General features: G+C 37.9%; 1 protein-coding gene across 1 annotated transcript in view; it reads right to left on the bottom strand.

Annotated features, from left to right (window-relative positions):
- LOC115237866 (cytoplasmic polyadenylation element-binding protein 2) overlaps window positions 1-14,849 on the bottom strand; it is a 129,794-nt gene that overhangs the window by 31,062 nt on the left and 83,883 nt on the right. Inside the window, exon 3 of the mRNA XM_029811208.1 lies at window positions 10,212-10,265. Coding sequence (XP_029667068.1) covers window positions 10,212-10,265 — 54 coding nt within the window. The remainder of the gene's footprint in view (window positions 1-10,211; window positions 10,266-14,849) is intronic.

Below are 14,849 nucleotides of genomic sequence, written 5' to 3'. Positions count from 1 at the left end.
GAAAGATAGAGAGAAAGAAAGTGCGCGTTCGATATTCACACACGCATTTGATTATCCACCCATAAACTAGTTAAACGGAAAGGAAGTTTTAGGGAGGAAGTTACGCTGGTTTCACGCTGCACTCAACGTACGCGAAAAGTGTTTTAATCCGAAATTTGATCCTAATCCAACGATATCTAATGTCTCATATATGCATATATATATATATTTGAATATCAATGATATAAGCATTACGTTAAATATTAATGTTCATCCTATGTGAGAACTTTATGTTTTTATTATACGATATTATTATGCTATAATATTTTAAAACACAAATATTAAAAAATTTCAGAAATTAAAACGGATAGAATTTTGGCTAGATCAATTTTCGATCCTGCAGATATAGAAAAATATATCGTAACATAACGTTTTCATCGTCCAGAATAAACATAAAAATAAAAAAATCATATTTTTTCATTTCTATGACATTATCATTGAACTCATTAAAATTATAACGCTTTCAATTCTCGATTGTGTTTGACAACCTTGCAGGGATTTCTTTATAACGCCGTTTTATCGTCAATGTGAACACGAATAGAATTCGTCGTATTCGTAGAGACCTATCTTGACATGGTGACACGACTCGTTTCACAAGTGTTATCAAGGTCGATGGTATCGTATCGAGAAACCATTCTTCGCCGCAAAAGAGAGAAGGGAGAAACCGAGACAATTCAGGAGCAGAGAGCCTATGCATCTGTTCCCCACATATACATTTATGCCCGAGGCGCATTACGGCACATACGCGTCACCTAAGATGCCTATTCTCTTGTACGGTAAAAGTAGTTCACGATGCAAATTGTGTCATGTGATCGGCGACACGAATAGGACGCGCGGTAATTGACTTTAATTGCGTTGCGGTATGATAAAGTCGGCTATAATCGTCGATTTTAATTGGCCAAAGGTCTGTTCTTATCGTCCTTGGAGAAGCGGGTTAATCACGTCCTAAAGAGAAGAGAAGAGAGAAAAAGAGAGAGAGTGAGAGTGAGAGAGAGAGAGAGAGAAAAAAAGATTCGTAGTTATAACTTAATTATTTTTTAAGACTAGCTTTCGACGATATCTCAGAAAAACCTTTTTTCAATATGCTCAATAAATCGGTTTCCGATAATTTAATTATTATATATGTGATAGATGACAAAAAACTGCTTATTAATTATGAAAAGCGTAAAACATTTAAATAGAAGCTATTAATTTATGACACTCGGGTTTTTCATTCGTGAGTATTAATAAAATTGATTGATGACTCTCCTTTGTGTGTAATCTATTAATTATAAATATATCTATCAATCCTTTTTATAATCCTAATATATTTCGCTAATTATAATTTCGTAATTTAAAAAATTGGATTCAAAATATATTTTAAAAATTATAAATAAATCTTGAAAATGTTTCCTGCATAATCAATGCAATTATATATTTTATAAAAAAATATCATTTACTATTCTAGGATTAACTCACGTTATAATATGGCACGTTGGTAATTTCCGCGTTCTGATAAAATTGCCTTCAAGTCAGGCATGCACGTGACGCATGACATTTATGTTTTGCCTATCAGAGTTAAATTCGGAGCGCAATTGATCTTCTAGACATTATATTGGAGATCCATTACATTCCCCTGCTACTCGAGCATAACAATCACGGCACGCAAAACATCATGTTATTCACGCGATGCACTGCAACATTGACGCTTTTGACGTTTTTTTTTGGAACTCGATTCCGAAGAGTGCCAATAATAGCCTTCGCACCGGCACAAGTTCCGTTTCGATATGTAATTGCAATTTAACGTCAAATAATGCCGATGTGTTCCGCTCGATCGATTTTCCGAACACGGTATAAATGTCGTCCCCAGTATATTTTAATACAGTCATGTATTAAGTGTCGCTAATAAAAATATATTTAATAAGCACTTATTACACGTGCAATTTATAAATAATAAAATAAATAAAATATTTATTGTAGACTTTGATGCGAAATCATGTATGAATTTGAACAATCCCAATCTCCTCTATTAAACCAACACATACGAGAAAAGTCGTAATTAATAAAAAAATTCAGGTCATTAGAGTGAATGCACTCCGTAATGAAACGGCGCGAGAATGAATCATTTGTGGCGACAACACACTTTTACAGCCTAATGTTCACCGCTGAATTCAGATAATAAATAGATAAATATGTATTGTGTAAGGAAGTGACACCGGTCGCGAGAAACTTCGTCAAGGATGCGAGGAATGTGGGACAAGGGAAACTTCGTACCTTGACTTAGCCGGTTTGCACAATGGCGCCCATCGATTTAATCAAAGTCGTAAAATTTTCCGATCGATCTGGTGACACTAATAAGCGTGAAATTCGCTTAAAAGTCAATTCGCCTTACTGTCCATTTCACGTTCATATCATGACAGACATCTGTGACTTATGAAAACTTGTTTCAGGTTTTTATGAGGCCACCGAGAAGAACGTATTATTATCACGATTTTAGTGATCAACTAGTGTCTAATCCACGAGTTTAAGTAATACAGATGTACTAATGTCTAGATCGTAATCAGTGTAAATAATCAAGAGCGCTAATTATAGAGTAATTGCACAATAAATGGTATCCATGACGCGACGATGGACGCCAAGCGAGATAAAACTGACGATTTAATTAAACATTCCGCCATGTTAATCACCACCTGGCTGAAAGCGTATCCGAGCTAGCTGTTACGCGAAGTAACCGAGTCCCGCGCGTTTTCTTACTTCGGAGTCTAATCAAGCCGATGAGCTGCGCTGCAATTTACCATCGCGGCTAGACTTCTCATTACACTCCACTCGGAATAATGAAGTGTTACTTGCGATAGCTCGTCGATCTCCTATATTAGAACGGCGTGTAGCTTACATTTACGGAGAGTAGAAATCGAGTGTTGCGCGCAATATAATATTCGCATCTACATGTTCGCGGTTTTGTATCGTGACATCGAACATCGCGAACGCGATTATAAATGCCGTGACATTTAGCGCCCGAGAGGACCGATATTAAGGTACAGCCCGTCAATCGCGTATCTCGAATTACGCGAGATTTTCCAGCGAGTAACTGGAACGAGCGCGGCTGCTTCTCAAATCTCACCGCGGCTATACGGTATCTTTCCGCGCACTGTTGCAATAAACTCGTTGCGACGCGATACGGTGAACATAATCGAGCACAGACAACATGATCTTTTCGAAACGACGAGGACGACTTGCGGGAACGTTGCGTCATGTTGCGTAGAACATCCTCACGAAGTACCATCACACGTTATCAACTTGATTAAAGCATATATTATTTATTCTAATTCTCTTAGAACTTTTTTTATTATTATTTTCCATCATCTCTTACACGCCATAAAATTTAAATACGAAAGAAGAATGTCAGCTTTTCAAACATTTAAAAAAATTAAATTCGCAAAGCACGTGTTGTGGAAGATGCCTGTCAAAAATTATTTAGATCAATACAGGCTGAAGTTTTTTTTTTTTTTTTCGTTTCCGAGACTTTATAGTACTCATATATACGCGATGTAAAAGCGGAGGGAAACTTTAAAGTTAGCCTGCCACGTGGATTCATATCGTAAGACCTGCATATATCTACTCGGGTATCCAGATGCAGTCATCTGTCGTGGGGTTGGACATTTCGCCCTGGCTAGTAGAGATTAAAGTAAGCGCGCCGGAGCCACCACCGCAGCACCCATAAATATTGAACGTCGCCCGGATTTATGGTCGCGCACCGGAGAACGTCCCGGCTACGAAGGAGGAAGTTATACGGGGTGCCCGCCTAAAACCGTACTCCCAGAGGCACTCTCTCGGCCGCGAGAGAGAGAGCCCTTCGCTTTGCGAAAGACCGGCTAATTAATGTATTGTTTCGCCGGCTATGCGGTCCGCGCGCCGGGATCTGCATCCGCTGAATATGCAATGTCCACGACCCAGGACTCGCTAAGCTAATCCGTGCTCGTGGCTCTATGCATATCTATCGACTTTCCCTCGCGACACAAAAAGGCCGCGGCCCAGCCGGATACAAGATAAGAGGGGGGCAATAGGCGATTACAACGGCATCCCCTCGATTTTCGGGTTGGAAACGAGCGGTGCTGTGACTTGAAACGTTTTCTATATCGCGGAAGTAGCACGTGAAAATTCACAAAGATCTCAGATTCTGTTATACATATATACATATATTCTGAAAATAATGTTTGTCGTGGAAATATTTTAAAAAACCGTACAAAAAAAAAATTGCAAGAGATAACGTAAAATTGACGTTTAGAATAACTGAAAGGCATTCCGTGAATCGTCATCGATTACGCGCGCGTATGCTCGAGAGTTATTGGAAGCAGATGATGAGTCAATGAATGTTGTGAAATTGGAAAGCCGATAATCGCGAAACGCTACAAATATTACATTGCCGACTTCTCTCGTCATCCACTTCCATCTCGGAATAACAAGCGCGCGCGCTGAAATAATAACCGCGCGTTATGGCCTCTCGGCTCTGATATACGCGTGAGATAATAAAAAGAATTTTGTGTCATAACGGATAGAATATTTTCACCGCGACGTCATTATCGAGCGACAATCAAAATGAAGGAACGACGCTTCATCCTCTCGGTTTTCTGACAAATTCGCGGACACGTAGACGTGATTTTGCACAGTCGCATAATGTGATTTACGAGTTTACGCCTTGTGTTAAAGGTCAAAAGCTCGAATTGTTAGCGAGTATGCGCTACTTCGTTCGCACCGATTATCTGCACGGTGATTGGACGAACGCGTAACATTCCACCGGTAGTTATGCAGTCGTTGCAAAAACAACTCGCTGCTCGAACCTCTCGGAAACCATTCTGTGCGAATCGTAAAAGTCTTCTTCAAAAAGAGACACGACTCTTCTTGGAGGAGACACTTCACAATGACTGTAATTTTTTCGAAAAATTTGTAAGTCTAATAAAACTGACGTGTTTGACAAGAATATATATGAAGTCTCTTCCGAGAAGTCGTTTAACTGAATATGACATTTTTATGCAAATTTGTAACATTTAATTGAATTCTGATTCTGGAATATAATCGCGAAGGTGTTTATCTTCTTATAACAGATTATATATACAATTTAAGCAGACATATAATGAGAATTTGTAATAATGATAGAGATAATTCGTGTTTGCAAGAATATAAGTTTTAATATATGTGATAAAGTGTAATCATTAAATATATAATCTCTCTGTATAGTTGCGATTCTCTCAAGAAAAAAAAAAAAAAAAAATTGAAAATAGCGCTAACTGCAACTCTTTTATCATTTTTATACGATTTTTTATTCATATGTTCCGAGATTATGAAATTGTCGCCATAATAATATTTTATGGATTATTGCAAAATTTATGATTAAGCTATAATTTCAGATTTTACAAAAGACCTAAAAAGAGGTTCCGCTCGTGTTCAATTCAAGGCGGCAAAAGCACATACTTGCACAATATTATGTCCCAGCTCTACGTTCAGTCAGGGCAACACTGGATCCGGCCAGGAAGTTAATTACCCGCGGTTGCTATTGTGGAGAGTCTAACGATCATTCTTTTGAAACTCGCGTCGATTCTTCGAAAGCGCATAGGCACGAAGCTGAGCACGTGAGGTAGATGAAAGTCAGACGCGAGAGAAGATGAGAGACGAGAAAAAGAGCGAGAAGAAGAGAGTCTGGCGCATTGTAATTGTGAAAAATCGATACAACCACAAAATAAAAATATCTTTTCTGATAATAAGATAAGAGAAATTCATCTCGCATGTCAACACGTAAATTATAATATTTAATTAAAATTTATGAATAGAAATGACGCGAAAATACGAGGCGATTCGCATCCCGACAGAGGTACAGATGAGTAGAGAGACCTACCGAAAACGATGTATTAATTACGAAATGTATCCCCCTTCTCCCTCCTTCGCGGTTGTGTCTTTCACGCTGTAAGAGCCGTGTACACACAATCGTCGTCCCATCACCGGAGGACTTCGGGCATGTCTGTCACGCATGCTCGTTCCCCGTGCATGCTCGCGTAATTTCAGGCCACGTTCGTTCCCCGGGCAAGAAGTATAGCACCGTCGGGAAACGTCGATAGAAAATTCTCGTCGTGCGCTCTCCAAGGAACACGCGAAAAGGAACGATAACGTCCGTATCCTACAATAAAACGAAAAGAACGTTATGACGATAAATTCGCGGGATGACTTGAATTTTCAATCTGACATATAACTCCACGTGATACCAAGAATATATTATAAATCTTAATTTAAAAATCAAGAATATTTAACATATTAAATATTTAAAAAATTGCGCATTGAATGGTAATGATATTTTCCCTAAATAAAGATGATTTCAAAGATATTGAAAAATTATGATCGTGTATTATTTCGCAATCATAAATTTTGTAAAAAATACCCAATGTTATTTTTTCAAATTTTTGCGATATGAGAATGCCAAAAAAATTTCGACTGAGTGAATTTTTACGAATATATAGCGAAATATCGCGGCAACGCACAGGTAATGTTTATTTATGGGGGTGCATTAATATTCGGATCCGCTCGGACTGAAATTCATGTCTCAGCGAGCATAAAAGACGATTAACATAAACAAGTAGTCGCAACGTCTCGCTGTAGATTGAAAGTTTCCGTATCTCGTCGAGCTTATAACAGCTTTTATTACGATTACAAATTGCATCGGAAATCATTCCCGGTATCGTGATACTAATTGAGTTTCCCCGTATGCCAATCATATATTTGCCTGCAAATGTAAATTCTCCGTCGTGACGTTTCCCTCGCGCAATAAATATTGCGGTGATTTTTAACGACTACACCGCATTTTTCATTCTCGCACACATTTCTGCGCGCAAGTCTATGAAAAAAAAAAAAAAAGTAATTAATAAATGATGCATTTTTTTTAAAACGCAACGTAAAGCTCTCCGGTTCAAAACCGGACGCGGATCGCGGATTACGCAACTATCTGCGGCGGCAGGAATTCGCGCTGCACCTGCAAAACGCGCAATGTTATCAGCAAAATTCTTTCAGCCGAATGCATGCCCACGAGAAGGAAGATTCCTTCAACATTTCACTTTTAACACTTGACACTGACGGTGCCGTTTTTACTACTCCGTAATTTAACACACGCGTCTGTCGATTAGCTCGCGGAGAGCACGTGTATCGCGCGAGATAGAATGCAATTAATATACATATATGACAAGGGGACTCGCTCATGAAATATAAATCAGGAATTACGTGCGAGAAGAGTTTACGACGCAACGAATTCAAAGAACAGATCTTTTTTTTTTCCTTTCGTTACGTGCAGCACATGTGGAGATAAATATTTTCACAAGCGTATAAAAAATAATAAATAAAATAATTTAATAAAATAATTTATAAAATAATTTTTGTACAGCTTTGTATACTTTGGACACGATAAACGCTAACGACCCTTCAAACTTATCGTATGCAGCGAAAAATGATTTAAATCTGGAATGAAAGTCGCGGTGTCCTTAATTGTATCGTGTGTAGGCACAATAATTTTATTATAGAAACTCTGCGACAAATAGGATCGACGTCAAACGCGGGTGTATAATTCAATGTCGGCTCAAAAAATGCCGGCACACAGGAAAGCGAGGCGATTCGCAGACCGTGAAAAAAAAAAAAAAGCCGAGAAGCGTAACCGAGGACGACACATTGTCAAAAAATGCCGAGACCGAGAAGGTCTGGCGGAGGGCGATTCTATGGGCGCGTTTTCTAGGTTGGATCAATATATATGGTAATGTAGTCGGTTATACAGGTAGCGAGTCGACTTAACGTGCAACCCGCTCGTAACTGTATTATGTATGCGCGCGGTACGTGACTTCTCTCTTTCTCTCTCTTTCTTGCGCGTATAATAAACATGTTACGCGTCGTGGCTTATGGAATATTTATACACGCGTATCATAGACACGTGCACGTATATTTATCTACGTAACATTGCAGAGGAATTAAGATAAGAATATGTGTGTATAGTTATGACAGTCGACAGTCTTGTTCGCGAGATCTTGTTAGCGCTATGTGATAAAGATAAAGTGAAGGAAAAGTTTAATGGTACTTTGGCACCCTTTTCCTCAAAGAATTTTAGAGCTACTCATACATTTTGACAGGAGGTGATTAATTTATATATTACACTCACGTAGTGTAATTTAACGCGACGATAAAATATTAATATCCATTCTCTGAGTTAGTACAATCGGTATAAAATATGATGAAAATCTCATTCAGCAATTTAGCCCAATTGTTACTGAAATCGTACACGCGCGATAAGCAAATTATGCGTAGCACGTAATATGTGTGTGCGAATGCGGGCTTATCAACGGCTCGTTTTAACTTCCAAAGTGCATCAGAGAATTAATTAGCTCGTTTGTGTCTCATGTCGAATGGAAAATTTCTGACCGAAATACTAAACGCGTGTTGTTTTTTTTCCGCTTATGCTGACGTAAAATGACGATACGACCGCGACACGAACTCGATTAATTTCGACCCTAAAAGATTTCCCGGATACATGTCAACGCGCTCCAACGCATCGGTAATGAGCTATAAAAAAAGACATAAATGTCTTTGCGATATACTGAATAAGTTTCAATGGTATATGTGTAATAAAATATCAGCCAATATTTATGTGCAGTTTTCTAAGAAATTACACGCACTATAATATATTGCAATAATAAAAAAGATCTTCAAAAAATATAATATCCCTATACATCAGAATATATAATTAAGATTCCTTCAAGCATCTTTTTTCGAGTGACTCCTTTTACAAATTTTTACAATTATTGTAATATAGACAGATTGAAAAAAATTTTTACTTTGTAAACTTCCTCATATAAATACTATTTTTAGCTTCTTAATGTCTTGAAACTGATATCACCAAACTTTTTAAGATGCCATGGAGACATAAAATGTTTCCCAAAAGTCGGTCGATAAAAAGATAAGTGTCGCATACGTTATACGACCGCACGCGTAACATGCTCGCGAGAGTTTTATACAGAGATCCGACACTTCCCTTAGACGGGAGAATGAAATCCGAAACGCCTCCGTGACTCGTCCATAAGTACCTGACAGCTACTTTTGGATTCGCGACGTCACAAAAATAAATCCGTCCTTCTTGCACTCGCGCGGCCGCATTTCCCGGCATAAGCCTTTGTCGTGTTAATGACCAACACCGCGAGAGGAGAAATTGCACCGAGACATCTTTACGATCCAAGAGTCTGGGTGCGAGCGGGGGCTCAAGATCAATGACATGAACGAGCGCGGACGCGCCGACACACATTACGAGATTTAATTAAAGTGCCCGTTGTATATTTATCAAACCTTCCTCTCCCATCTCCCGGAGGTAATAAAATTTGTTTAAGAAAATTCGTTCTCTGCGCGCGTGTTTTCTTTGGCGAAACACGTCAGCGGAATATCACGATGTAAAAACCGAAGCGATCGCGTCAGCTGTTGTATTTTTCGGATAACAATCTTTTCACGCAACGATCGTATCGCATATATTTAAGCATCCGTATAAAACGTCGATATTGTTTAAACACTGTTATTAAATGTTATTAAAAACATATGATAGTCTGATATATTTTTCATATTTTCACGATTGAGTGAGAAGAACGAAAAAAGCAAGCCGAATTATCCTTTTACGTAACGATTTACGGGTCGTCGATATATCTGTGAATATATCGGACTATCTACAAATCAAAACACGCTCTTCGGATGTACGTGTTGGCGTTGAATTTGCCATTTCGATTCGCGAGCAGAAAACGCGGCGAGGAGATCGTGAAATTTCTAGAGACCTTCGCGCTAAATCAAAAGAACAGAATTTTCGCCGCCGCCGAGCATTCTGGGAGCATAAAATACAGGTTGCGGTCGAAGAACACTTCCCTCCCCGATATGGTGATTACGATGAAGAAAGAGGAAGTGAACGTCACGCCAAAGGAAGGCCGCGTTTCCCCGATTGCCGTCGTCGCGCCAGGAAGTCGCTCATACCTCTCTTGTAGACACGGACACATTACGTAACTACAAATTTTAATTGAATCCGATGACTCCTCTCGGCGATCATCTTCTAGCGATATATAAACGTAACACGGAGATATACATACGAGGGAGATATGGAGAAAGGGAAAAAGAAGGATTAACAACTAGTTTTCACTCACCATGTAGCTGAGCGAGCGATTGCAGAGTGTTGGCGGCGTTGCAATTGATGAATCCTGAAACAGAAATAGAGAATTCTTCGTTGAAAAAAATTAATTATTGCAATATTACATTCATATCTGCCTATTAAATAAGGTGATTATGTAAGCGACGTTAAAAATTAATTGACCATGATAGACGTGTGACTTAATATACTCGTGACACATTGCATAATGGAAAGGCATACGATTGAAGATTAAAGATGGAATTATACATATAATCTAATTTTTTTAGTCTTGTATAACTCCGTTTGATTATATTAATTATGTTAATAGAGTATATAATTAATGATTTTTTAATTTATTTCTAAAACTCTAACGTATGCAGATTTCTTGTATTATGCAATCGAGAGATCTCACAGTGTGTTAATTTATTCAACGCGTTTTTTTCACAAAATATAGTATAGTATATAATACTGTTTATAAACCGAGTATCTACCAACTGCGCTGTGTAATAGTGAATGTACTGTGCGTTGTATGAATGAAAATGTACTGGAAATTAATTTCCCGCGTATACGTAAAAATTTACGGGTGTATTCGTGTAAAATAACATGGCACTCGCTTTATCTTCTATCAGAAATTGCAACCTGTATAGCGTTACAAATAGAATTGTAATAGAGCGTATATCCATATATGATGTACCGTAATTAAGCTGCAAAATGACATACGCGCAATTACCTGACAATTTATCGGGGATTAATTAATTTTCGTCGTGTTATCGCGCGTATTATTATTATCTCGACGCATGTCATTCGTTGCTATTAAAATTTTTTAAAAAATATATATATACATATAACTTGAAAATTCGCGCGTTAAACGAGAAATTTGACGGAACACGCAGTCATGCCTAAACAATGTCGTATAAAGTTGCACACACGCGAATCATGCAACTCAACACCGGTACCTATGTACGCGCCTCGTCGAACATTCCCATGACATAAGATAACCTTTGAACTCCTAAGGCCCTCGGTCGTACCGGTCGGGCCCCAACTCGCATGAGCTCGCTCGCGCCCGTGATGAAACATTGTGATTTAGGATTGTCGAAACGAGCGTCGCGGCATCGTATTTCCTGTCTGTCCGACGACTTTCCGCTTTCTTCGATGGCGCTTCTCAAGACTTGAATTTTTCATATATTATTTAAATTCGTTTCTGTCTTTTTCAAGTTGAAAATGAAAGCCTGATGTCAACCGAGGCGACTTTCACGTTAATTAACGCATGTTTTGTTCTCGGAGGAGGAGAAACCTCACGGTAAGACCAATATCGTAATTCGTTGTCAAACGACTTTGTCAAACATGTTAATAGCCTGTCGAATTGACAATTTTTCGAGTCTGTACAAACTCTTTTGTATGCCTGTTGAATCCTTGAAACTTTCTATAGGTCAGCCAGCGAATACGCAGCCAAGTATCATCATAATTTAACATATTAAATGTCGGCTAATATTTCATGTAGCTTATGATAAATGTATGACAAATGCTACATATCGAATAAAAAAGAATTTGAAAATTCCGTAACGTTGTTAAAATATTCAGAAAATAACGTATGAAATAGAAAACAACTTTCAAAAATTTTCTCGAATTTTTAATATCACTCATCGGATAGTCATTCGACGTGTTCGAGATGCATCCGTCGTTTAAAATATCGAGTTAAAAATTTTGACGGAGAAGGTACAGTTCCTGTTTGTATGACGCACGCGATAAGATTAGCGTGATCTGTGAAACGTGGGATTTATCGACGTACGCGAGAAATGTCTCGCGGCCGCGTAACAACAAGAGTTACAATTACGGATCAGACGAATGGATGATGAGTATAATCGCGATAAACGGCGATCGGTAACGCGCGCGATTCTAGGAAGTGTCTGCGATACGTTCCGCAATCCGTGCATGTCATCAACGTGCCCTCACCCTAATCATCTTCGTGTAAATAGGAACGAGCCCGGCTTTACGGTAAAGAACGCGACGCGCGTTATCCCATCTTCGAAGATCTAGTCACGCAACGCGCGTCGGTATACATACAATGTAACCTTCCCTGTAATTATTTCCTGTTTAAAAAGCATATTTGCGATGGCTCAATTGGCAGGAACGCTGGCGGAAAAAGGAAGCGTTGGAAAACCGATTAGCCGAGAGATTTCCCGATTAGAACAATTCTAGAATAAGTATTTTCTTTTCCAAGATTAATACGTCGTGAAAATTGAATCGTGAAATTAAACAAAAGTCATTAATTTCTCTTACAAATTTCTCGATGAAAAAAAAATCGATTTGAATAAATATCTTTATAACGTGGCCGGAGTCTCTCTTTATAAGTAAAAATATTTTTATACGTAATTTAGTCATTTTCATGGGAAAATTTCAACGAGTTGATCGCGTTACTGAGAATGGAAAGAAATTATCTGTGTGATATGTGATCTATCAATTTTTATCTATGAGATATTCTTACAATACTTGGATTAAGACATCTTCTAGTTTCAACTTAAAAAAAAAAAATTAATTCGCCTGATAAATTCATTAGAGTGAACAAATTTTATGATAATAAAAATCAATTCGACAAAAATTTTTCATATCCATTTCCTCGGCGATCGATCGATATTAATGACTTAAAGTTAAATAGGAATAAATTGTAGCATCACAATTGATCATAATTTGAATTCTAAGGTTGCGTGTCGCGCTATGGCGAGTATGTTGCACCGAGCGCGTGCTCGACAGTGTATTCTTCTGCAGGCCATGGCATCGTGACTAATTTTCTACACCGTTACAATAATAGCAAGCGCAAGCGCAAAAACATTTTCCGTGCGGCCGGTCGATGAACTTACGCATGGCAAATAAAGCAGTGATACTATTCTACGTCGCGTGCGCTACGGAAACTTTCAGGTAAATCGTTCTTAAGATTATCGAAACGTCAATCACATTTTATTTACAAGATTGCAGAGAAAGAGATACACGTGATCTAAGTACGGTTCAAAAAATGTATAAATAAATAACAAGAGTTTACATATATACATTCTTCTTGGTTTTATGCTCATCCTAATTCCTAACAATATTTTATAATTAATTCAAAATATAGCTTAAATAAAATTATTAAATATAATTAATTTTTAAATATAATTATTAAATTAATTAATTTTTGATATGACAATAGAAATATTTGAATGTAAAGTTGCGAAATAATACCTATGAGACAAATAATCAAATTTTTCTCGAGAGAAAGTCTCGAGTTCTATTTGCCAGCTAACGAAACCGAAAGGTATTGTAGATATCGGAGTATCGACAATAAATATTGATTGTTTCAAAGTCGTTTAATAAAGAGACCTGTCAACGCTCGCGTGTTCGATGACAGAAGAGGGGAAGAACGCGGAGCGCGCGGAAAGCTTCGTTTTCACATTTTGCGAAATCGCGTCGCGTTTACGGCGCTCTTTAAAGGTTGATTTGTCGAAGAAGAAGAGATCCGTCTGCCGTACTCGTGCAATAACATTATACCTCCTCAATTTGCCTCATAGATTTTACTTTCACGGTGCATCTATTCCTGTATCGATCACTATTATCGGCGACCGGATCAGCACGTGCGCGCGTAAACTCGTTTATGCGGTACCAATAGGAAAAAAAATCATCGGAAAATTGAAACCTAGTCTTAACCGTCACGGAACTGCGACGTAAAGTTGTCATTAAAGTATCGAGAGCTCATTTTTATCACTTTCCATTTATTTTATATCTCAATCTATTCTTAATAACTATTATTAGACTTCTCTATTTTTTCGGATGCGAAAGCAACAAATATTTTATTAAAATTCCTTTTTATTATTCTTATATATTTGAATATAACAACATCATTTTCTACTCAATAGCTATCGCAATTATACGCGGAAGAGAGAAAAATTTACACGAAGCATCGAAGCAGACTGTAATAACGAATGAGATGATAAAACGCGAAAACATCATGTTTAGAAATATTAATGACATTTTATGGGACGGTAAACTTTTTCTAAGAGCTGTAAATTTCAAACGAAAAGAAATTGATTGTTAATCCGCAATCAGCGAGCTCCGGATGCGCGAGTCTTAAGATACGTTTAATTGCGAATCTTTCAAGAGCCCAATTGACGAGTGGTAATGTCGACACGAACGCGCGTTGTGTGGTCATGCGGAAAGGAAGCCGGCGATGTTCTCGCGTGGACGGTAAGGCTTGGCTACCTCCGGTTACATCGTCACATTTGCGATAGCAGCTACCTTATCTCGCCGCGGTTTCACCGATAGCCACTGCGTTCGCACGTTCCATGCATGCGCGCAAAAGTAAGGAATACTCGTGATATTACGATATTTAATGTTTTTCACGTATCAATAATATCTAATCTTTCAGATAGTTAAGCGAACGTCTTATAAGTTAGCGGAACAAAATGAGCAGAATCAATTCTAATTAATATTTTTATTCGTTGCTCATTTGTTGCTAAAAAGTTGCCAAAGAAAAAAATTTGTTGCTCTGTAAGTTTTAAAAAAAAATGATGTTCCGCTAAAGGAAGATTAAGTTAGCGGAACAATATATATATAGCAACAAAATTGTACATAACAATAATATAAGAATTTGTTGCTAATTTGTTGCTCTCGAAATATGCAAGTT

The sequence above is a fragment of the Formica exsecta genome, unplaced genomic scaffold (assembly GCF_003651465.1).
Source record: "Formica exsecta isolate Colony F162 unplaced genomic scaffold, ASM365146v1 scaffold314, whole genome shotgun sequence".
NCBI lineage: Eukaryota > Metazoa > Arthropoda > Insecta > Hymenoptera > Formicidae > Formica > Formica exsecta.
This window is presented reverse-complemented; position numbering and strand designations above follow the sequence as displayed.